This window comes from Epinephelus moara, chromosome 14, assembly GCF_006386435.1.
Source record: "Epinephelus moara isolate mb chromosome 14, YSFRI_EMoa_1.0, whole genome shotgun sequence".
Classification (NCBI taxonomy): Eukaryota; Metazoa; Chordata; class Actinopteri; order Perciformes; family Serranidae; genus Epinephelus; species Epinephelus moara.
The window spans coordinates 35,125,854-35,149,022 of NC_065519.1; the positions used below are offsets into that span (position 1 = coordinate 35,125,854).

Consider the following 23,169-nt stretch of genomic DNA (forward strand, 5'->3'; position numbering starts at 1 on the left):
GGCAGTGAGGCATAATTCTAACATTTAAACTGTAAGCATGACACATTTTTAATGTCATGGTTTTCCTGGGGTTATAAACATAGGGTTAAATCAGCTGAAATAGAGTGATGGTATAAATAGTTTTTAATTCATACAATGTTAATGATAATTGACAATTCAAAGATTTAAACTGTCAGAAAGAAAATAACATGGGGTTCCTGGAGTTACTTACATGGGGTTAAATAAACTGATATATTTAGAGTATTGTAGAAACTGTTTTTGAATGGGCTCACTGTTACTGTTTTTTAATGAAATTATATTTAGAGTATTGTATGAACTGTTGTTGAATGGGCTCACTTTTACTGTTTTTTAATGAAATTACATTTAGAGTATTGTACAAAAACTGTTTTTGAATGGGCTCACTGTTACTGTTTTTTAATGAAATTATATTTAGAGTATAGAGTATGGTACGAATGTTACAAATGTTATGTTACAGTATGTTGTCAATGATGATTAATAAAATAAAAAAAATGTGGCTTATTTTGGCTTGTTACTCTGTCTCTATTCCAGTATCATCATATTTTGAATGTCACTTACGCCCATAGCAACAAACAATAGGTAATAAAATGTTGGCGCACAAAAGGCGTAAGTGACGTTTTGGCTAAAAAGTTGTATTTTTGTAGTTAAAAAAATAATAATTCTTTAAAATATGGATTCTGTGAAGCCTAATCTCTATAAAAGTGTAGATTGCTCAAATATGTTGTTTTTAATCAAGTAATTACAATCAATGAAAAGTTTGTTTTAGCTCTGCTATAAAATTCTGAAAATGTCACTTGTGCTCCAAACCCTCGGTCGGTGGGGGGTCTCTCAGAGACAGATCCCACAGAATCAAACAGAGAACCGGAAGATATAAAATGCTTGTTAAAACAATTCAATACCTCCATTTTGTCATAGACAGGGACAGAATCATTTAAAACATATGTAGGTAGAGCTTGAGTGCTTTTACTCACAGAAAGAGAATTAATAACTTTCCAAAATTTCCGTGGATCATTTAGGTTCTCAGTGGTGACAGACACTTAATATTCAGATTTGGCTTTTTTGATAAAAGAAGAGCATTTGTTTCTCAGTTGTCTGAAAACAAGCCAATCAATGGGAGAACCTGTTTTCCTTGCCTTGGCCCAAGCCAGGTTACGCTCATGAATATTTTCTGCCAGCTCTGGAGAGAACCAGGGGTTTTCTCGCCCCTTTACCCTAAATCTCTTAATAGGGGCATGTTTATTCACAATTTGCATAAAACCATCCCTAAAGAATGTCCAAGCTAGGGATGGTTTTATGCACATTGTGAATAAACATGGGGTGAATGAAACTTTAGTAAAAAGTAGTTTTAGTACTGTTTTGGAATGTCTAAAACAACATTACCTGAACCACTGTGACGAAATGTATTGGTCATTTGAGGCAATTCTGTTAAATCTTAGGAATGTATGATGCACAAACACTTTCATCGGCTCCATTGATTTAGACAGTTTAAGGGCTTTTTAAAAATGTATGTCCTATTGCTTTGGGCTGGAGAGTTGGCAGTGGGAGGGGTAATCTGTCTTCACACTGAATATGCAAAAGGCGCTGTTTACAGGACAGGCCAGGTAAATAGCATCCACCCACCACCAACCACACGTAGAGACACACACCTTAACAGCTGAAAAAGTCCTTATGTGGCATTTATTTAAATCACCATACCATTTACAGAATTATACTACATTATTCTGCCGTGCCATCTGCTGAAAAATATTTACCTCAAAACATGTGACTTCAACCTGCAGGACATTTTATGATGTTTACAGCGAAGCGAAGCAGTGCAGTGCATTTGTGCTTTGAGATTCCTGTGTTATTAGCAATCCTATGCAATTTCAGCTGTCACCATTAACAAACATTTTCTGCAGGAATTGCATTTTCTAGTAGTGTGAATGCTATTGAGATTTTTTTTTCTTATTCCTATTATTCACCATTCTTTTTTTGGCATCTAACTACTTCTGCATACTTTCAGTTACAGACATGGGTGACAAGACTGAATTGTTAAACTATAAGTTAGCTTTTTGAATTCTATTCCTGTTTTTGTATAATCTCAATTTATGTTTTTATGCTGTTTTTAGACATTTTCTGAGTTTATACTGGGTGTGAATTGCTCTGAATGTGGGTGACATTACTGATGACATTACCCAATCTAGACCTTTCTGTCTTTCTGCCTTACGACTTAAAATCTTGTAGCAACCACATATTTTACTCTTCATACACAATTTCTACATAAAAACATACAGATTTTTGTCTTCGTTCAGATGATGTGCCCATTTAAGCAAAAAGACTTGCACTTTTTAATTTCCTGCCTCAAAGCAACAAGAGGAGAAAATAGGCAACACAGTAACAGAATATTGGTTTATATTTGACCAGCGCTGCTATGTTGTACCTTTTGATCTCAGTTTTTTCAGCCTTTGTTTTTGCTGTATTGGAAACAGTAAGGCACCAGTATGGAACACTTCCAGTTCACTCCTGTTAACTCTCGCTTTTACAGCCAAACAGGGCACTAAAATATGTGTATGAATATGTTTATGACAAAGCATGAATCTTGGCATGAATTCTATTATTTTTACAAACTGACATCATGATGCAGTTATTTTGGCATCCTATTGTATTGCATTGCAATTAAATCACAACAAAACCTGTTAATTTTGAATTCATACCGCTGTAGTACACAAGATTAAATCATCCAATGTGATTTACTGGATACAGTGAATATTTATTGATTTGACACACCAATTATGGAACTACCACTCTGCAGCTGGGACGGAACGTCTGTAGTTGGTGTCCAACCAGGAAATCCTGGCACGGATCTTAGCTAGCAGGTCATCAACTGGGTACCGGATAGCCTCTGGTAGTGCTGGAAGCACAAGTCATCCAGACAGAGTTCCTGGAGAAGGCGGTAAAATTCACCAAGCTGTGTGCGCTTCCAGAGGATGTTATGGAGCCACGCGATGGCATTTGTTTTTCCTATGTGTCTGGGACTACCAAATTAGGTACAAAGCAGCTAACTCTGTGATGTCAGACATGGTTAATGACAGAAAGAAATGGTGGAAAGAAACTTTCTTGATATTTATGGGGATAAGCCCTTCCTCCTTCCAGACGCTTCTCACGCAGTGGACTGGAAAAAAACACAAATGACCCCACGTTCAAACTTGTGTGATCCTACAGTCAAACTTGCGTAACACATTGTTAAAATTTGCACTGCTCTCGTTGTGAGCACACATTTATAGTCAAGATGGCAATGAGGATAACCAAAATGGTAAATTATTAATCTCATTTAACGCCTAACTTTAGTGGAACTGAAGATATCAGATATGGAATTTATCTGAAGATCCTCTGATTCTAAATGAGACAAAACTTTTCTATGGATGCCAGTTTTTTTGCCACAGCGAAGGCTAAAATATGTCCTGCAATAAATGGTCAGGCTTGTTATTTTTAGCCTGGCTGATTTCTGAAAAACATGCAGCCCTTACTGGCCAGCTAACAGGAGTGTGGAGCCAGTACTCAATGGTTTAAAACAGTCAATATTTTTTTTCAGCAACTGTGAATCTCCACAACTAAATGAGATCATTCAGCATACAGTCATAAATGTGCACATAAATATTACACTGATTGGTCCAGTTTGTGAGATTAGCTGGGGACAGACAGATACACACATTAACACATGCATACACTGATCTCGCAAACTGGACCCATCAGTGTGGATATTGTCTGAGTGAAAATGTATTTTTACAAATTTAAACATACAAGTTCAGATCTTTGTTCAAGGGTCCTTACATCATATTTTGCAAATTCTCACATCAAGTCTACAAGCTCTTGCATTTTGCAACATATTTACCTTCATAGCTTCTCTTCATCTTAGTTTATATGTAAAATAAAGGGATAATTTTACTAAATGTCCTACTGTGAATTGATGTGTATAGCTATTAAGTTGCATCCTTCTCCTTGCAGACTGACTTGTCCTTCATGCCTTCAGTTGGGCTAGAGATTATCACCAAAATGGGTGTGCACATTCCAGACTATGTGGAGGCCTGGATTGAGATAGACACTAATTTGTATCATGAGAGTTCCCTTAATGCTAAGGTCACCATGAGTAGAAACCAGATGCGACTGTCCATCCGTGCCCCTGAATCAAACACTCAGCTGTTCAGCATTAGGTCAGTGACAGCATTAAAACACCTTTAGTGGTTGCTAGCATCATGTTGTTCTTGCTCACCACTTCTCTTTCATTTTGAAATCCAGCAACAAGCTGCTGTCAGTGTCCTCTGGTCAAACACCAATAGTGCCATCCCTGGTGGAGGACCAGACTAACTCAGGTGACTGTCGTCACCTTTTCAGTGGTCTGAAATTGTGCACAATTGTGCAATACTCCAATGCTACTTCCATGGACCAGGCCCAATATTACTCCCTGACTGGAGAAAGCAGGTAAGTTAAGAAAGCATTTTTTTATTTTTTTAGTTTTAGTTTAAGAAATTACTATTTGGGTAGGTAATCAGTTACTGTAATTAATTAATATTTCAATTTCCCTAATGCAGTACTCTATGATTATAACTAACCGAATAGTAAACAGACCTAAAGAGAGAGCTAAGATAATAGAACGTGTGTTGTTTTCTCAGGTTTGCAGTTGAAATCCAGCCAACAGGGGAAGTTTCAGAGTATACTGTCACCATCGCTGATGAAACGGTCAGAGAGGGTAAAAAAGATCGTCATAAGGTAGACTCTCTGAAGCTTACCCTGAAGGCAGAAGGTATTGCTATAAGATAATGTGTCTGTGTTTGTGTGTTTGTGCACATGTAAGGGGCCAGCCCACTATCCCTAACAATTGCATCCATACTGGACAATGCCACACCTCCTGATTGACATCCAGTGCTAATGTTGAGTGCCAAACCAGGACATAGTGTGTCTTTTTCATGGCAAGGTGGGCAATAAGGTTGCCAAGTTTTACCAAGTAATTGGTATTTGTCATTGAACATAATCCTGGGTTTTGTGTAACTATCCCAGGTTGTTATGGGCATGTACTGGAACTGTACGGTCCAGAATATATAGATGTGCATCACAAGATTCAGCCCTTATTAATCACTACATTCTTGTACATCTAATAAGGGTATAATAAGTGATCTTATGGTATTGATATAGGCACCTGCCCTAATAGATCTTGAAGCACCAGTTGCCACTTGTTGCCCAGCAGATGAACACTGACAAATGAATTTAATTCCTGCTGATCCTAGGGTCTCATTCATCCGAGGCCACTGCATCTCTGAAATACAACCGCAACCAGAACACTCTCACCACTGACGTTGTAATTCCCAACTACGATGTGGAAGCAGGCATCAAGCTGGCTATAACTGACAGTGATGCCAAAGAAAAGAAGATGAGAGGTATCACCATTGATGTCACCAACAGAAACATCCCGCAACTGACTTTTGTTGGACGCACAAGGTACATGTACAAATCTTTATTTTATTATTCCTAATGATAGATAATGCCAAAGTTTCAACTGTGCTGTGTGCTTTCTTTAGACTATTTTGTTTTAGCAGGGAATGTATGATGAGAACATCCCCTGACATGCAAATAATTCTGAAACTGAGTTGCAGTTCTAAATGCCCTAGTTTTAAATGTAGACTTGACATGATGAAGGAAGCCACGCTGCAACTCCTACTGGTCATTCCGTCTCTGAAAACCGATGCCTCCATCACTGCAACCCTGAAGAGGGATGAGGATGTGCTCATGGACTTGGAGACACTCATCAACCTCCCTGAGACATCCTTCCAACAGAAAGTTTTCCTCAAATACAGTAACTGTCAGCCATCACTCACAGCTTTAGCACAGATGACAGATGAACAAAATTCATGAATTTAAATATTTGCGGATGCATTTGGATTTTCTCTCAACAGGTGATGACAAGTTTGTGGTGGAACTGAAATCTGATCTGAATTCAGAGATTCAAAAAGTAATCCCAAATATGGAGGATCATCATAAGCAGCTTCTTAACCTCATTGATCATATCCTGGACCAGAAAGTGGCAAAGACTGATATGAAACTGCGTCACATAGTCACCAAAGGACTTGAGGTAGGTATATTTATTACGTTCTCAAAAGACCTTATGTTTCCAATTCTAATCAGTCTAATTTATTATATTTAAAAGAGTAAATAATATTGATGAAAAGTTAGCCCATTGGCCAGTGACATACTGACTAGTTTGGGAGTAGATAGTGCTACCATGTGGCCATTTATAAAACTTCATGTTGTGCACCATATTTAAAGGAGTACTCAGATTTAGTATTAGACTCTTATGACAGTGTTGGACTCGCTGGACAGATAGAAAGAAAAATTGATACAGCAGAGCTAGTCTTTTTTATTACATGCATTTTCTTTAGTGCTTTCAAGCTGTACTGTTTTTGTTCTGGGTGAAATGTTATCTTCGTGTCATCCTGAAGGCAGGTGATATATGGTTAGACAAACTGATACCGCGCATACCCTATCTTGCTAACCTACGAAGTAAGAGGAGCATCTCAGATCTCACCCTACCTGCCCTGCCTGAAAAACTGTATCTGCAGTTGTAAGTGTTTAATTAATAAAGTTTAAGAATATTACTTGCTTTAAGGTATTATCGGGCATAAAACCTAACTCAGCAGTTCAGTTATACTAATTGTTCTGTCCTGGAATTACCTATCTATGTACAGTTCATCAATACATTTTCAAATGTAAAGTTCAAAATTGGCAAATTTATATGTATGTTGCATTTTCTTTTACCTCAACAGTGACACCTTGTTCCAATATCAGTTCAACAAGTATAAGATGGCCTTCTCACTTCCTCTTCCACATGGAGGCAAACAGTCAGAAGACCTGAACATCCCAACCACTCTGTCTATTCCCCTTATAGGTTTACCAAGCATAGGCCTATATATTCCTGCTAAAAATTATCCACTACCATCATTCACTATACCGCCTTCTTTGGATTTTACTCTTCCTCTTCTCGGTCTGGCTGAGGCATCCACCAAGATAAACAGCAACTTCTACAGCTGGGAAGGCTCCATCTCTGGGGGCAACAACACTGTCAGTGTCCCAAGCTACATTGTACAGTATAAATCTTTGGCACAATCACCTTTCAACCTACTGTCCTACAAGCTTGAAGGTAACATCTTTTTAAAATACTAATTCTTAATAGTAAATCAAAAATGGTGTGGGCTTTTGTTACATTGGCTAAGACAACGAGGCATGATGGATATTCAAAGAATTCTTGATGAGATGAGAGTCTGGAGCACAGAGTTATAGTAGGAGCTTTTAATAAGGTGCAGCAACTAACATTTTTTGGCATTAAGCATGTATTTATCAGAACTTATTCTACATCTTTGCCTGTGCTGTAACAGATACCAATAATATTATCTTTTCTGTCTATCTGTATTAAGGAATCGGAATGATGTCAGGAAGAGACGACGACAATCTCAAGTATCTTCTGAATAGTTCCTTCAGCCATAGCCTCATTGACACAAGTATCAGTGTCTTAGAAACATTAAGGGTAACTAATAAATTAAATGCAAGAGCTAACTATAAGATTGAAGCCTCTAGTTCAGTAGGCCTACAAGCCTTTCTCTACTATTCTGCTCAGTCAACCTCAACTCTAGATTCAGATGAAGTCTCGGGAGATGGCACTGTGGATGGATCACTTAAAATTGGTTCATTCTACACCAACACCTCCTACACCCACAACTACAATGTGCGTCCACTAGATAGAGAAGGAAGAGGAGAGTCCACCCTACACTTTAACTCACCATTCATCAAAGTTCACAACATGATCTATGGAACCTACACAAACTCTGTGTTGAACATTGTTTCCAAAACCAATACCCAGGATGATGCCCTCAAGCATTTAGCAGAGCTCAAATATAAAGATGCACAACTGACTCTGAAGCTTAATGCTATTGCCACTGCCATGGGCAATTCACTTAGTAACAAGGTTGAGCTTGGTGTGTCCAGTCACATGGCCATCCTCAGAATTGAGTCACAGGCAGATGATGACATACATAGGGCATACTCACTTATAACAGGATCCCTGGATTCAGATGGGCTTAAGGTAAACTCTGACGGTTCCCTCACCTTTGACACAGGTCGTGGATTACACAAAGCTTCTGTTATGGCTGACAGACATGGTCTGACCACAAGTGGAACTAACAGCTTTCAGTGCAGCCCTATCACAGTAGAGAATATCTTCCATGGCGCTATAGACAACAATGGAGCCTCCCTGTCCTCCAGGACAAAAGCAATGGCTGAGGAGAGCAGAGGAGAGCTGAACATTGAAGGTAAAATCACAGCTGCAGAAGCTTCTTTGAATGGTATTCTCAAGGCCAATGCATATGATACAGCCACAAGAAACAACATGGATATTGTTCTAAACCGAAGGGCTCTGACCTTTACTAGCTATAGCACTGGAACATTGAAGCAGATGAATACAGAAAATAGCCACACGCTGACCCTCACTCTGTGGACCCTAGCCCTTCACTCCAAGACTAACAACGTTATCTGTGAAGATATTTACTATAAGCAAGACACCAAGGTTAATATGAAACCATTTGTAATGTCATTTGATGTGACAAATTATCTCAAGTTTTATGATGTTACTTTGAACAATGAAGGCCACATGAAGCTTGAGCCAGTTAAGGTTGACCTTAGTGGAAGTATGAAGGGATCTTATGGAGAAGAACACAACATTAAACATATCTATGAACTCAAGTATGATGATATGGCTGGCACAATGAAATACAGTACGTTTGGAAATGTAATGGATGCCCAGCTAAGTCACAACTGTGAACTTGAGTTTGCTGGACTTTCCTCCAAGTCAAACTGTGAGGCACGGATAAATTCTGAACCTCTATCTTTTGAAAGTACTATTCGCACCATGGCACTGCCTTTTAGCCTCACGGTCGATGTGCTTGTCAACAGTGATGGTGAAATTAATATATATGGGAGGCACACTGGACAGCTATACAGCAAGTTGTTAATTAAAGCGGAGCCCCTAGCTGTTGCATATTCGCATGACAGTCGGGTATCAATCACACATATGCTTCCAAATGGGGATTTTTCCACCAATTTAGACAACAAATTTGATGGCCTCCTGACTCCAAGTGACCAATCTCTGACCTGGAAAGTGAAATCTAAACTAAACAATCATGCTTACAACCAGGACATTGGTACTTACAATAATCCTGAGAAGATTGGATTTGAGTTGTCAGGAATAATGTTAACGGACATTTTCAGCAAAATGAGCGAAGATAAGATTTCAGATATACAAGAATTTAGTATAGCTGGTTTTCTCATTTATGACAAGAACAGTGACTGTCATATCATTTACATCCCATTCATTGAGAGCTTTCCTGTTGCTTTTGAGCAGCTGAAGAATACATTTGTGCAAGCCTTAGAATCACTTCAACAGTTCATCAACAGTTTAGACTTTAATCAGCTAATCACAGACTTTAGAGCCAAGTTGGATCAGCTACCAATGCAAGTGGGTGACTTCATGCGAGTCACAGGCATAGAGAACAAAGTGAATCAAGTAAAAGCAAAACTGGATTATTTGATCAATGAATTTGCTGTAACAATGGATGACTTTGAGGTCGCAATGAACAACTTGAGAAAGAACATGGAAAATATTGTAATGAACATTGCCACCAAAATTGGTGAACTCATCCTTACAGTCAAAGACTATGTTAAGACCAGACACTTTGCTGACAAGATAACAAATATACTTTCACAACTTGGAAATAAGCTTTGGGAATTAAATGAAAAGTATCAGATCAAGCAGTCACTTGTCAAAGCACTTGATGCCATCGAGGACATTATCGGACAGATTGACTTACAGAAGCTCACAGAGGGCAATGCCACATGGCTGCGAGAACTTGATTTTAAATATGGAATCTTGGGGAAAATCAAAGACAAACTGTCCAAAATGAAACATGCCACTGAGAACTTTGACATCCACATGTTTTTCCAAAATATAAAAGACTACCTTCTTTCAAGTGATTTGATCATGTATGTTGAGCAGCTATCATATAAAACCCCCTCTTTGGAGATAGAGAAAGTGATGGAATCTATAAATGATGTTATTGTCAGCTGGATTGATGAATATGAAATCCCCAACAAAATCAATACAATGTATTCTTACATTAGGGATCTAATTGTAAAATATGGTCTTGATGATAAATTCAAAGAATTAATGGATCAGGTAGTGATTCTCATTGAGGAATTCAAGATTGAAGAGACTGTGCAGTCAATGGTAGATGCTCTGAAATTTCTTGACTTTGAATTTGTGTATGATAAAATTATGCAACTTCTACACAGCCTGAAAGGACAGCTAAGAACAACTGAGTTTAGGAAAAGCATTAATGACCTCAATAAACAAATTTCTTCAATGCTTAAGTCAATGAAGGAATTTGACTACAGTGCATCCATTGATGAGACCAACAAGAAGTTTGCTGAAGTAGCAAACTATATCAATGAGCAGATTAAAATGTATGAGATTGTGCAAAAAATTGAGGCAGTTAGGAAATTTTTCAGAGAGATCCAAAGTACCATCTTTGCATATTTGGATGAACTCAAAAACACAAAGGTTGCTGATGCTCTAAAGAAGCTGAAAAATGTGATTGACAATACATTTTATAATGACATCAAGATGAAAATGCAGGACATCCTTGAGGACATGCGTCAAAGAATCCTTGACATGGATATCAGAAATGAAATGTACATTTACCTCGAAAGAGCAAGTGAATCCTACAGCAATGTGACTGCCTACATTTCTACACAGTTTAACCAACTGATTGAGAAGATCAGAGAAGTGGCCAGCCAATACGAGTTCATTACCCAGATGCAGCAAACTATAGATGGAGTTCTGGATGCACTTAAAAGAGCTGAGATTGCAGTTCCCACTTTTACTGTACCTTTCACTAACCTTGTCATTCCAGCATTTACAATCAACCTGAACAAACTGCAGGAAATAAGAATCCCAGCTCAAATTTCAGTCCCTGAGGTCACCGTCCTCAACTCCTACAAAATTCCTGCTTTCACCATAGACTTTGATGAAATCAAAGCAGATATAATTGCAATCATAGATAACATCAGAGAATTTGAGATTCAAATGCCTGACCCTGAGGTATTCTTTGGTGATCTTAAAGTTGTCTATTTTCCTAAAGTACCAGATCTCACCTTCACAGAAATAAGTCTCTCAGAAATCAAATTTCCAGTCCTCAGCATTACCAAATTAAATCAGAAGGGTTTTGAAATCACAATGCTTCCAATTCCAGAGATAAAATTACCTGATGTTCCCAGTGACATTTGTATCCCAGCTTTCGGTAAACTCCATGGAGAATTTAGAGTGAACTCCCCACAGTACACTCTTGCAACTATAGGAAAGATTGACAACTCAACATCTACACCAAAAAACCCACAGTTTACTGCCACTATTACTTCTCGTGCCAAATCAGCCATCAAGCCCCTCGAATACACCTTTGAAGCCACTGCTCAGTTGGAAACTCCCAGAATGAAGAAGCTGCTCTTCACAGAAATAATGAAAGCCACGCATGTGGCCTTCTCCATTGATCACGAAGGATCCCTAACACTCACCGGCTCATCTACTGAGGCTGCTGTTAAGACTACTACCAAGGCCACAACCCATATGTACACAGCAGACTTGGTCAACAAAATGACACTTACATTGAAGAATGGAATCTCTGCAACCATAGACACAACCTACAACCACAACTTGGACATCCTATCAATTGAAACTTCTAGTCAGGCATCAATAAAACAGAATGTAGCAGCCATCATGGAATTAGGCAGAATTACTATGACCGGTGAAACTTCTGGTAATGGAAAGTGGTCCATTCAAGACTACTCTGATGAAGGTACACACAATAGCAATGTAAAATTAAACATTGATGTTAGCACTGCCACGTTAACTTTTGTAGGACAAACAGACTGTAAGGCTATGAAAACAAAGCAAATATTGACTGCTGAATCAGTGATCTTAAACCACATCACAGTTGAAGCAAGATGTGAAACTGAGGTTCCATTTGTCAAGAAGAGTGTTATGGTTTTAAATGGAGAGACTGATATTGGGAACTTGAAAGTTGCAGTGACAGCCTCTCATAATGCTGAACTCACTGAAAGTCTGACTGGATTCATTGCAAACTCGCTGGAATTCATGACCCATCCATTTGAGACTGTACTTGATGTTAAGAATAAAGTAAACTTAAAGATGTTCTTTCCCCTGAAACTTACCGGTAAGGTGGATCTCCAGCATGATTATGGTGTTACACTAAATTCTGAGAAGCAGCATGCTTGTTGGTTTGCTTTGGCAAGATTCAACCAGTACAAGTATAACCACAATTTCACTGCAGAAAACAATGAAATGGACTTCCTTCTCCATTCATCAGCTTCTGGAGAGGCTAATTTGGACTTTTTGACTGTTCCTCTATCTATCCCAGAGATAGCTGTGCCTTATCTTAAAATTAAAACCCCTGAGATCAGAGACCTCTCACTTTGGAAAAATGCTGGATTCGAAACCTTGCTTACCACTCCTCAACAGTCATTTGATATGAACCTGAAGCTTCATTACTACAAGAACCCTGATACACATGGCTTTGAATTATACCTTGAACCAATTTACAGTGCAATAAATGACAATGCCAACATCATCAATGCTCAATTTGAACAAAGTAGAGACATAGTAGTTGGACTTCTAAAAGATTCTTACAACCAAGCAAAGTCACAGTACATCAAACACAAAATAGACACTTCTAGTCTGCCCCCTAGGATCTTCGCTGTCCCTGGATACAAAATACCAATATTCAATGTTAAAGTTTCTGCTTTCAGGGCTGAGATGCCAGCCTTTAGCTACTTTTTTCCCAAGGAGGTTAGTACACCAAGCTTTAGGATTCCAGCACTGGGTTTCTCTGTGCCATCCTATACCCTTGTGCTACCATCTTTGGAATTACCCGTGATCTATGTTCCAGAAATGTTGAGTGAAATAAAGCTGCCCACTTTCACACTTCCAGCCATTCAAAACAACATTTTGATCCCAGCCATGGGAAACATCACTTGTGATTTCTCCTTCAAATCTACTGTGATTTCCTTAAGTACTAATGCTGGCCTTTACAATGTGACTGACATTGTTGCTCAGTTCAGTGCTTCCTCAACATCTATCTTTGAAATTTTGAATGGAAAAATTGATGGTACCTGTAGTGTAAGAGTTAATCCCTAATCAAGTAAAAATGTTATACTGCATAAGTTGATTAAGAAACAAAGCCATATAACCATCATATAACCATGTTTTATGTATAAGGTCTTATAAAACCGATTGAAATGCATCTATATGTGTTAAAGCACTGTTATACATGTTAAAGTGTTCACAAATTAGAGTTATGAGTCGACATTGTATTCACACTACAGAGCACACACATAACCTATCATGTTCTGTATAATGATAGCACACACACATTCAAATGTTTGTACTACCTGATGCACATTGAAAGGTTCATATTGCATGAGAGCACAAGGGACTGCATAAAGAAAGTCCCTAGGATTCACATGTTTTTTAAAAATAAAGTAAAAGCAAAATTGAAGCTAAGGGTGGGAGATTTGGGAAATTCCAGGCTCAAAACTGAAAGTGATACACCATTAAAATCGGGCCTGTTCACGATTGGACAAAAAGAAAAAGATTGCCACCAATAGCTTTGCATTGAAGTGGGATGGATTAGCAGAAGGACGTGGAGACTCTCTCCAGTCTCCACCAGCATAAAAGCAGACACGCTGAAAGTAGATTTTCAGTCCAGCTCCGGGGCTTGACTCGATGAGTTGTATGTGTTGAAGCTTGTGAACACATTAAACTCGATTGCATCGGACTCTGCCTGTCTCCAGTGTTTCTTTGAGTATTGATTAACTGAACCCAAGGTACCAGATCGTCATCAGAGGACAACTAACAAGTAACGTTGAGGACAAGGTCGGGAGCCTACAGGCCCACTTCCAGGCACCGATTTTTGCCTCTACATACCACCAGTTTGACAAAGAAGAGAGGAATAAAACTGTCCGCCTCTGTTTCCCTGGAGCATAACAATGTGGAGGCAAACCATGAATGTGCTGTCAGTCTCACCGAAAAGAGCATGGAAGTCTCTGTGGCCAACAATGCAAAAATCAATCTACCCTCTCTCAATCTAGAATTGAATCAGGAATTCACAGGAAATACCAAGACCAAGCCAAATGCTGCTTTCAAGAAAAAAATAAAATACATGTTTAACATTCCTCTGATTGAGTCTGTAGGCAAAGGAAACCTTGATATGAACTGGGCACTGGAAGTACTTTCTTCCTGTGTGTCACTGGAGACCTCTTCCCAAGGAAAGTCAGACATATTGATAATGGACAGTTTGAACCTTGCTGGAGATCTAGAAAATGAGGCCAGTTTCTGCCTTAATGCCAATAGACTGCGTTCAACTCTCAGGACTGCCTTAAACTCAAACATTGACAAACAGGAGATAAAAAAACAAAACTCAAACAATAACATCCTCCAGTTTAATGTGAATAAGAACTTAGCTCTTGAGGTCTCCTTGCGGCGGATGTTTGCAACAGTTGATTACACCAGCAATAACAATGTAAATTTTGCATCTTTCAACACAAATGGAAAGCACATTGTTAAAGGAGAACTAGACTTTGTTCCTTTAACAACCTTTAAGACTACATTAAACATTGATGCAAGTCAGCCAAGTAGTTTGGGTCATGCTGGACTCATTCAGAGCATCAACCTTGCCATCAACTCAGAGAAGCAATCTTTCACCTGGAGTAGTAATGAACAGCTGGCATCTCTCATGCATGCTTGTGATTTACTCCTGTCCAATGATGACTCTGAAGCACGCATGGACTTGACTGGATCAGTGGAATGCCACCTAGCTTTTGTGAAGTTAGTTAAGCTTCCTGTATATCAGAAGACCCTCTGGGATGTTCTGAAGTGTGGTCAAGTCACAAATATAGACAATTTACAATTCCTTAACATATCTTCCAGCATTGTTTACACAAAGACAGTGGGTGGCCAGAAGTATACAACACCATTTAAACTGTTTGAAAACAGCATAACTTTTAGCATACCTGAGATTAGCATTACAGTGCCTTCTTGGGTAAAAGACATTCCTCACTCTATAAGGAACATAGACCTGCGATTTGAAAACCCAGATGTCCCTAATTATCTTACCTTTCACCCTGCAATCTCAGTTCCAGCATTTGATGTGCCATTTACCAACTTGCACCTGGAACCTTTTACAATTGATCCTCAGAACCTTAACATCCCTAATGTGATCACCACTGCAGCCTTTGAAATCATGCTGCCTGGCTTGCCAATAATGTCAGTACCCAGTTACAATATTGACACGACGTATCTAGAGGGGAGAATATCATTCCTCTCATTTAAGATGCCACAATATGAAATCACAGTCTCATCTTTAACACTACCAAAATCCTTTATCATTGGAAAGCACACTATCAGCCTAAATGAAATCACAAACCGTATTTTAAATTTTGAACTACCAACCATCGTCATCCCAGAGCAAAAGATTGAAATCCCTGAATTTGCCTTACATCTGCCTTCAAGTGTATTTATTCCAGCTTTTGGAACCCTCAGTGTGACTATGAAGGTTTCCTCTCCTATTTATAATGTGTCAACTTCTGCCAACCTGGAGAAAAACGACTCTAGTTTTTTAACTTCACTACATTCCATCTGTACTTCTACCATGATATTCTTGGAATATGACCTCTCCGGTAAGACAGGCACACACTCTATTTGATAAGACATTTGTGTGTTAATTACTAAATCTAACACATTATTATATATGCAATATTTTATTATTTATTATTTTATAATTTATTATCTTTTTATTATGTGTATCCCCTCAGCCAGTTCAACCCTTGAATTTGATAATGGACTAATCAATGTAAATGAGAAGTGCAATTTAATTTAATTTGATTCACAGTGATGTAAATGTCAACTGGCAACATGTTTCAGCACAAAACCTGAGGTAAGAGTATACGGCATACTTTTTATCTTTTTGTTGTCTTACTGGTGGAAATGGGCTTTCATACATCTAAATTTCAAAACAGACATATTCAGTGGCACCCCAAGAAATCTTTCTTAGGGGTGGCCAGCTGGAGCCACTGAAAACCAAAAGGCATAACTGAAATTTACCATTTTGTAAATGCTGTTGAAGTACATAGGCTAGAGATAGAAAACTTTTAAGATGAGAGTTAAGAAATACTGATTTACTTTACATTTAATGGGACTACGGGTGGAAATTAGCAAAGCTGCTATAACCTGGCTCAAAACATCTTTTCTTGTTTCTACAAGATTAATGTTTATTTGTGCATTGTCCCTATTTTAAATAAATAAATTTCCAATTTTCAAATTCCAATAATATTACTAATTATCTGATGTTAAAGTTAACATTTTGAGTTCCGCAGTAATTGTGTTTAAATTTGTTACGTAGCTATTCATGCTAGGGGATTCATTGTTCTTCAGATAGGCTGGTTGTCCTTTTCCTTGAAACAACAAATGTGCAGCTTGAATTTGAAGAAGTAAATCAATTGTGAGGAACAAAACATGTATTGGAAACAAGCTTTCTCAAGTTCAGGGGAGGCTCGTGGGTACACATAAAACATGCCATGCTAGTTGTTCCCTTGCCAAAATTTAACCTAAATTTGTAGCATTATTAAAAGCCACCTTTCTGACATATTAAGGCATACACAGGTACCAACCATGTCAGTAGAGTTTGTCTAGTTTCACGAAATACCACTACTTTGCACTTGGATTGATAGGATAGCTATTACCGCATTACCACTCCCACCCGCTGGACTTGAGAAGGATCAGTCCTGATTTGCATGTAGCCCTGCAATACCAAATTCGATTGCAATCGGATTTGAAGTCAAGAAAAAGACGATTGTATATGTGTATTAAATTGTATCTTTTTTTTATTTCTTTTTTTCCATCCCAAAGGTTGCCTTTTGCATATTTGAATGGTTCTCAAAAGTTCTCACACTAGGAAATATCTCTACTAACAGCTGTTTCTCTCTTTTAAAGGGAGTCTCATCATAGTATCAATGTTGACATTATCAGTCAAACATTTGCTGATGTGAGCTTTCACTTTGCTTACCGCAAAGACGGCATCACGGTATCTATGTCTTGTCCATCATCTGGTTTCCTCGGAATGCAGTTTCAGCAGAGGTCTCCATCACAGTTGTATGGAAAACTGTTTGGTCGCTACCTGGTAAGACATTCTTTAAGCTGCATATTGTTGTCAACAGCAAAGCATTTTTATATCTACAAATGTATTGGTGCTATACATAGTGCAACAGGACCATGTTTTAATAATGATCTTTCTCAATTTCTTCCCTCAACTTCAGTCTACTCCTGAAAGGGATACTGATGTTTTCACTGCCAAAGTCACACTGAGAAACTCTACGAAGTTGATTTTACAGACATCATGGAATTGGGACTTTCTTCATGATGTGATTGAGGGTACCAAGGACAGGATTCCTGTTATGACTGATACTGTGCTCAAGTTCATTAACAAGTATCACACCATCCACTTTGGCTTTGATCTCAACCGTGGTGGCATGAAGCTGAAAAACACAGTTTCTAATGTCATAGAGAGAGCCTATCATGAAGTGCCTTTGTCTTTTAACACACTGCAGAATTCAATCAAACACGTCAGTGATCAAGTAAAAGACATGTACAGGACAGCATCTGATGGCTTGATGTCCATGAGTGTGCAGGATGTTATAGACAGGTTGGCTCACGAGGCAAGACAAGTCTTGAAACACATTGGAGACAAGATTTATGTCTTGCTCGATGCGGTCACACAGTTTTTGAGTGACACAAAGTTTACATTACCTGGATCTGAAGAAAAACTCTCTAGCCTAGAGATGTTCCAGAGAGCATGTCAGTCTGAATCAAAAGCCACTGACAGGGCAGTTGAAAGGTTTGCCAGCCTTGCAGAGAAAACTTCTAGATACATCAGGGGAATGACGTTCACTGTACCTGGAACTGATGTTGTTGTCAATGGAAACAAGATCATGGATAAACTGATGTCTTCTGTCAGATCTGCATTTGATCAGCTAAGACATTCAGTGAGCAGGGGGTTCAGTTGGCTTCACAAAACATTTAATGGCCTCCTCCAGGTGATTACTGAAAATGCAGAGAATTTCATCACACACCTTCAAGATGAAAATGTTGAAATTGCCTCTCAAGTTGATGCTATCTATGCAAAGGTTCTGCAGTCCTCAAACCAACATACTAATGAGGCCAAGAGATATGTGGCTGATTATAAAGACCTCACCAAACTGAGGATTCAAGAGGCTTATAATGCTTTAAGTATGGTGCAGGTAAATAACGATGCCAAGGAGTTTATCAGTATTTTTCAGTCCGATCTCTACAGAGGGCTTAATGAAACTGTAGATCTATTGAGAAGGACATCCCTGTGCACAGCACCGTACATTAGAGTGAGCAGTGAAAGGTTGGACTTTGAAATTCCTTTACCCTTTCTTTGGAAGTCTTTTAGCGAATGGCCAATGCAATCCAGTCCGTGAGTCATGGCTTTCTTGTTGGTTGATAATGGCTGACTAAATTTATGTCTGTGTGAAAAAATAACTTTTGGTTGATGTCAAAAACTGTGTTTAAGGTTGTTTTAACTCATGTAAAGTATATACAAGTTATACTTACACGAGATTTTGTTAAATCTGATGATTTAAGCAATTTTGGCCTGCCAATGTTTTGCATGCATTGAAGATGGTGTTCAATTAAACAATACTGATTACAGATGTCATTCTGTGCCAACATTTTCAACAAATCAATGGGCATGAAACCTTTGTATGTCTATGACAGAATCAGGACCCAGTGGCAGAGCGACAAGGGGTGGTGGGGGTGTTCTGGGGCTACAACACCTAATGTTTTCTCAAAAGCCCTGTATTTTTTGTGTTATTAAAATACCTCTACCTTTGAGTCATTTCCCCCTTCGACTGGACCTCAGTAGAAGTTATTATTTTGTTTAATTCTGCCACAGTATTAAAAACTGACTTGTGTTGCATGGTTTAAAGGTCTGTCAAGGCTACAATAAATAGGCCTATCAAAACTTAGCCATTGTGTTTTGTTGTCCACCCCTACTTACATTTCATCAGAGTGACCATGGTTACAATCATAGATAAAATTTGTCAGTTGTCTTGTGCCATAATGTGCCACAGCAACAGTAAAATGATATGGTTATGTGTGCCTTAATAAAAGGATTGAAGCAGATATTCAAGGTAACACAAAAGTTACTTTTCATGGCAAGTAATTATCTTTGTATGCAGTAATTGGTCAAATAATTCAATTACTTTAAACTAGTAACTGTAACTAATTACTAATTTGCGATAACTAGCACAAAACTGCAACACTGTAATATGTGGTAACAAGTGTAGCACCTGTGGAAACATGTTACCACATGTTGTAACATGCCACAAATACTGCACATTTTCAAAGTTTCACCATAACATTTTCAACAAGTGCTGTAATGTGAGTACTAACAAACACAGGTTAAGCAGTATTTATAAATGATAAATTACATTAATACATACAGAATCTGTATAAAGGCAATACATACACTACAAAGGTGGTAGGTCTGTTTTTGACAGAATAAGTTAATAAGTAGGCAGCATGGTGGTGCAGTGGTTAGCATTGTCATCTCACAGCAAGAGGGTTCCTGGTTTGAACCCAGGGTGGGGGAGCCCCTCTGTGTAGAGTTTGCATGTTCTCCCTGTGTCAGCATGGGTTTTCTCTGGGTACTTTGGTTTCTCCCACAGCCCAAAGACATGCATGTTAGGTTAGTTGGTGACTCTGAGTGTGAATGGTTCTGTCTCTATGTGTCAGCCCTGTGATAGTCTGGCAACCTGTCCCGGGTGTACCCCGCCTCTTGCCCAAAAATATATATATTGTACACATTTCAGGACAGTAGACCCACAGAAAGCCAGGTGTGCCATACAACAATCAAATAGCCTAATGATACAATTAAATATTAACAGTAATCAACCTGGTGGAATGAATGAGGAGATAATAAAAATTATATATAGAGAGAGGCAATGATAAGTTTGATTTAAAAGCAAGTTTTAAATAAAATTCTCAAACCAGGTGGAGACATGGTATTGAGTGAGTGGATGCAAAAACATCGATATTCTACTGATCGACTTGGAAATCATCCTACAATGTGCACAAAATTTCATAAAAAATGGCCTTGGAGGAGCTAAATTGGGGAAAAAAAGTGTTGCTTTAATAATTTAAAAAAGATATTTCTGTTGGACACAGCATCTTCCAAAGAATCTATGGACACAAGAGATTATGGTCTATGGTGCACGGTTCAACAACACAATGAAACATCTCCACAACATGGTTGGACCACTGATAATGAGTGTGGTTCATTTAATTTGTGCCCTGGCCAGTTCACATGTTAATCTCATTCTAAATTATTTGGCATTAAGCAAATTAAACAAGCATTATCTTTTGTTTATACTGCACATTTTTCTGACATTTAGCAGGCATCCAGAGCAATCAAATCACTAAATTCAAATGGTATTAATATCACATTCTTAATCTGGCACCTAGATTCACCATCGTAGCCTTGAAGAAACAATTCTGGTTTTGACACACACTTTCTCATGAGACATAGTGCATGTTCACAGCCAGTGTGACTCTTAACATTGGCAAAAAGAAGCTATCTGGCAAACTCTGCCATTTGATATCCTAACCAGAGTGTTATTCTTCTTACTGTAAGTGCTCTTCTGTAGTCAATGCTCGGAAATGTTTGTGAGTTAACTACTGCTTTGTAGTAAAACATAGCCTGATCTCTGACAGGGTATCAGAGCCCCAGACTGCGATCACATGGTCACATTTTGCAATTATTCTTGGAGTCAGTGCAAGTATATCTTACAACTACTTGCTCGTGTGCGACCCGCAAATTTGCAGCCATTTTTTTTTTCATGTTGTCAAATGAGGGAGTGAGTCTGCCAGTGTAGGAGGAAAGTCCGGGAGTGAGTGACTAGTTAACCGTGAGGATCACATCATCTACACTCATAAGTAGGCTTGTTCTAGATGAATTGCGCCTTGCCTGGAGAGTGGACAAGAGCAGGTGGCTGCAGCAGAAGGCAGTGACAACAAGCTGTGGTCAAGTCAGAGGCTAAATCGTAATTTCCACCCTCTGGACTTACAGACTGAGCCCTCACGTCACACTACGTACAACTTCAGCTGTATTTACTGTCATCGCGTAAAGTCTGAGGGCAGCGACTGCAGAAATAAACAGCCCTCAAGACTGTTTTACTTGTTGCCGTGGAAACATTCAACTATTGCTGCTATCATATTCATGACATATAAGTTGATGAATACTGCCTACTCATCTGTTCCTGCAGATAATAAAATATAAAACTGATGTATAGCCTTTTTTGTGACTGAACAAAAATGCATTCATATATCTCTAGCCTATATAAAAGGCTACACCAGTTCAAAAACAGAAATGTTTGTAAATAAGGACAGGACTATAATAAATTGGGCAGTACTTACATACATTACAATCATTATAATATTATCAAAGGTCAAAGGTCAAAGGTTTTTTATTTGTCATCTCTTAGTCCTGAGTACAAAAGAAACAAAATAGTGTACTCCTATGTTAAAAAGCAGTGCAAAAACAGGGCATACGATATTAAATATAAGAAATCACACATAATAAAAAATAAATAGATAAAAACAGCAGCAGCAACTATGGCTGTGCAAAAGTGAAATAAGTGTGCAGAACGGTCAGAGTTTTTAGCAGCGGGTTAGCTCAGGTGTACAGTTTGTTCAGTGTGTGAGTGTCCGTTTCAGTGTTCAGTGCTCTTACAGCCTGGGGGAAAAAGCTGTTTAGGAATCTGGTGGTCTTACAGCGGACACTCCTGAGTCTTTTTCCAGATGGCAGCAGGGAAAACACGCTGTGAGAAGGGTGACGAGTGTCCTTGAGGATTGCCGCTGCTCTGCAAATGCAGCGCTTTCTGTACGTGTCCAGCAGCGATGGAAGGGGGTCGCCTATAATCTTGCTGGCCGTTTTCACCACCCTGTTCAGCTGACGCCTCTCGTTCTCCGTACAGCTGCCAAACCAGGAGGTGAGGTTGTACGTCAGGATACTCTCCACGGTGCCCCTGTAGAAGGTGGTCAGGTGGATGGTAGGGAGACCAGCCTTCCTGAGTTTCCTGAGCGGGTGAAGTCGCTGCTGGGCTTTCTTGGCGATGGCAGCAGTGTTGGTGGTGAAAGATAGATCCCCTGCCAGATGGACTCCCAGAAACCTAACACTGCTGACCCTTTCCACCGCAGCACCGTTGATGATCAGAGGGCTATGGTCCAGCCTGCTGGTATTTCTGAAGTCCTTCACCATCTCTTTTGTCTTGCTCACATTAAGGAGGAGGTTGTGAGACCTGCACCACTATCTCAACTGCTCCACCTCCATCCTGTATGCAGCCTCATCCTCGTCCCTGATGAGTCCCACCACTGTTGTGTCATCTGCATACGTAATAATCTTGTTTGTAGTATGGGAGGCAGTGCAGTCATGTGTGAGAAGGCCGAACAACAGGGGACTCAAGACACAGCCCTGGGGGGACCCTGTGTTCGCCGTGATGGAGCTGGATGTTCTTTTCCGCATCCTGACTGTCTGCTGCTGCTGTGTCAGGAAGCTGAGGACCCAGTTGCAGGTACCAGTGCTCATGTCCAGTGACCTCAGCTTCTCCACGAGCTGTTGTGGGATGATGGTATTAAAGGGAAATTTCGGTTTATTTCCACCTGTCTCCTATCGTCCTAAATTTGTTTCAAGTGACTAGTGACACAGAAATAATAGTTAGCATGTTAGCCGTTAGCCTATATACAGCCGGGGCGCATTAGTAGCGTCAGACCTGTTAAAACCTAAGTGAACGGGCAACCTTCAAGTGCAAAGTTAGTCCACTAAACAAGCTTTTTTTCCACAAAGACCGCCTCATATCGTTAGGATAAATGTCAGAGAACATATAGAAAACGATATGTAAACGTGTTGACTTACCTTACCGGTGTGG

General features: G+C 39.1%; 3 protein-coding genes across 7 annotated transcripts in view; all 3 read left to right on the top strand.

The window, feature by feature from the left end:
- Nucleotides 1-13,943, top strand: part of apoba (apolipoprotein Ba) — a 108,856-nt gene extending 94,913 nt beyond the window's left edge. For 4 of the 5 annotated variants that reach the window (XM_050061941.1, XM_050061944.1, XM_050061945.1 and 1 more), the window contains 9 exons: nucleotides 4,003-4,208; nucleotides 4,294-4,476; nucleotides 4,668-4,798; nucleotides 5,280-5,490; nucleotides 5,661-5,845; nucleotides 5,946-6,121; nucleotides 6,489-6,610; nucleotides 6,813-7,186; nucleotides 7,461-13,943. In XM_050061941.1, the coding sequence (XP_049917898.1) occupies nucleotides 4,003-4,208; nucleotides 4,294-4,476; nucleotides 4,668-4,798; nucleotides 5,280-5,490; nucleotides 5,661-5,845; nucleotides 5,946-6,121; nucleotides 6,489-6,610; nucleotides 6,813-7,186; nucleotides 7,461-13,303 (7,431 nt within the window). In that variant the 3' untranslated portion in view covers nucleotides 13,304-13,943. The remainder of the gene's footprint in view (nucleotides 1-4,002; nucleotides 4,209-4,293; nucleotides 4,477-4,667; nucleotides 4,799-5,279; nucleotides 5,491-5,660; nucleotides 5,846-5,945; nucleotides 6,122-6,488; nucleotides 6,611-6,812; nucleotides 7,187-7,460) is intronic. The other variant, XM_050061942.1, reaches the window with a different exon arrangement.
- A 149-nt stretch (nucleotides 13,944-14,092) lies between these two features.
- LOC126400953 (apolipoprotein B-100-like) lies at nucleotides 14,093-16,383 on the top strand. The gene is made up of 2 exons (XM_050061965.1): nucleotides 14,093-15,843; nucleotides 15,979-16,383. The coding sequence occupies exons 1-2, from the start codon at nucleotides 14,202-14,204 to the stop codon at nucleotides 16,041-16,043; spliced, it is 1,707 nt and encodes a 568-aa protein (XP_049917922.1). The 5' UTR covers nucleotides 14,093-14,201; the 3' UTR covers nucleotides 16,044-16,383.
- A 30-nt stretch (nucleotides 16,384-16,413) lies between these two features.
- On the top strand, nucleotides 16,414-19,209 carry LOC126400962 (uncharacterized). Its single transcript, XM_050061981.1, has 2 exons — nucleotides 16,414-17,342; nucleotides 17,479-19,209. Exons 1-2 carry the CDS (start codon nucleotides 17,253-17,255, stop codon nucleotides 18,661-18,663), a joined length of 1,275 nt encoding a protein of 424 aa, XP_049917938.1. The 5' UTR covers nucleotides 16,414-17,252; the 3' UTR covers nucleotides 18,664-19,209.
- Nucleotides 19,210-23,169: the final 3,960 nt, after the last annotated feature.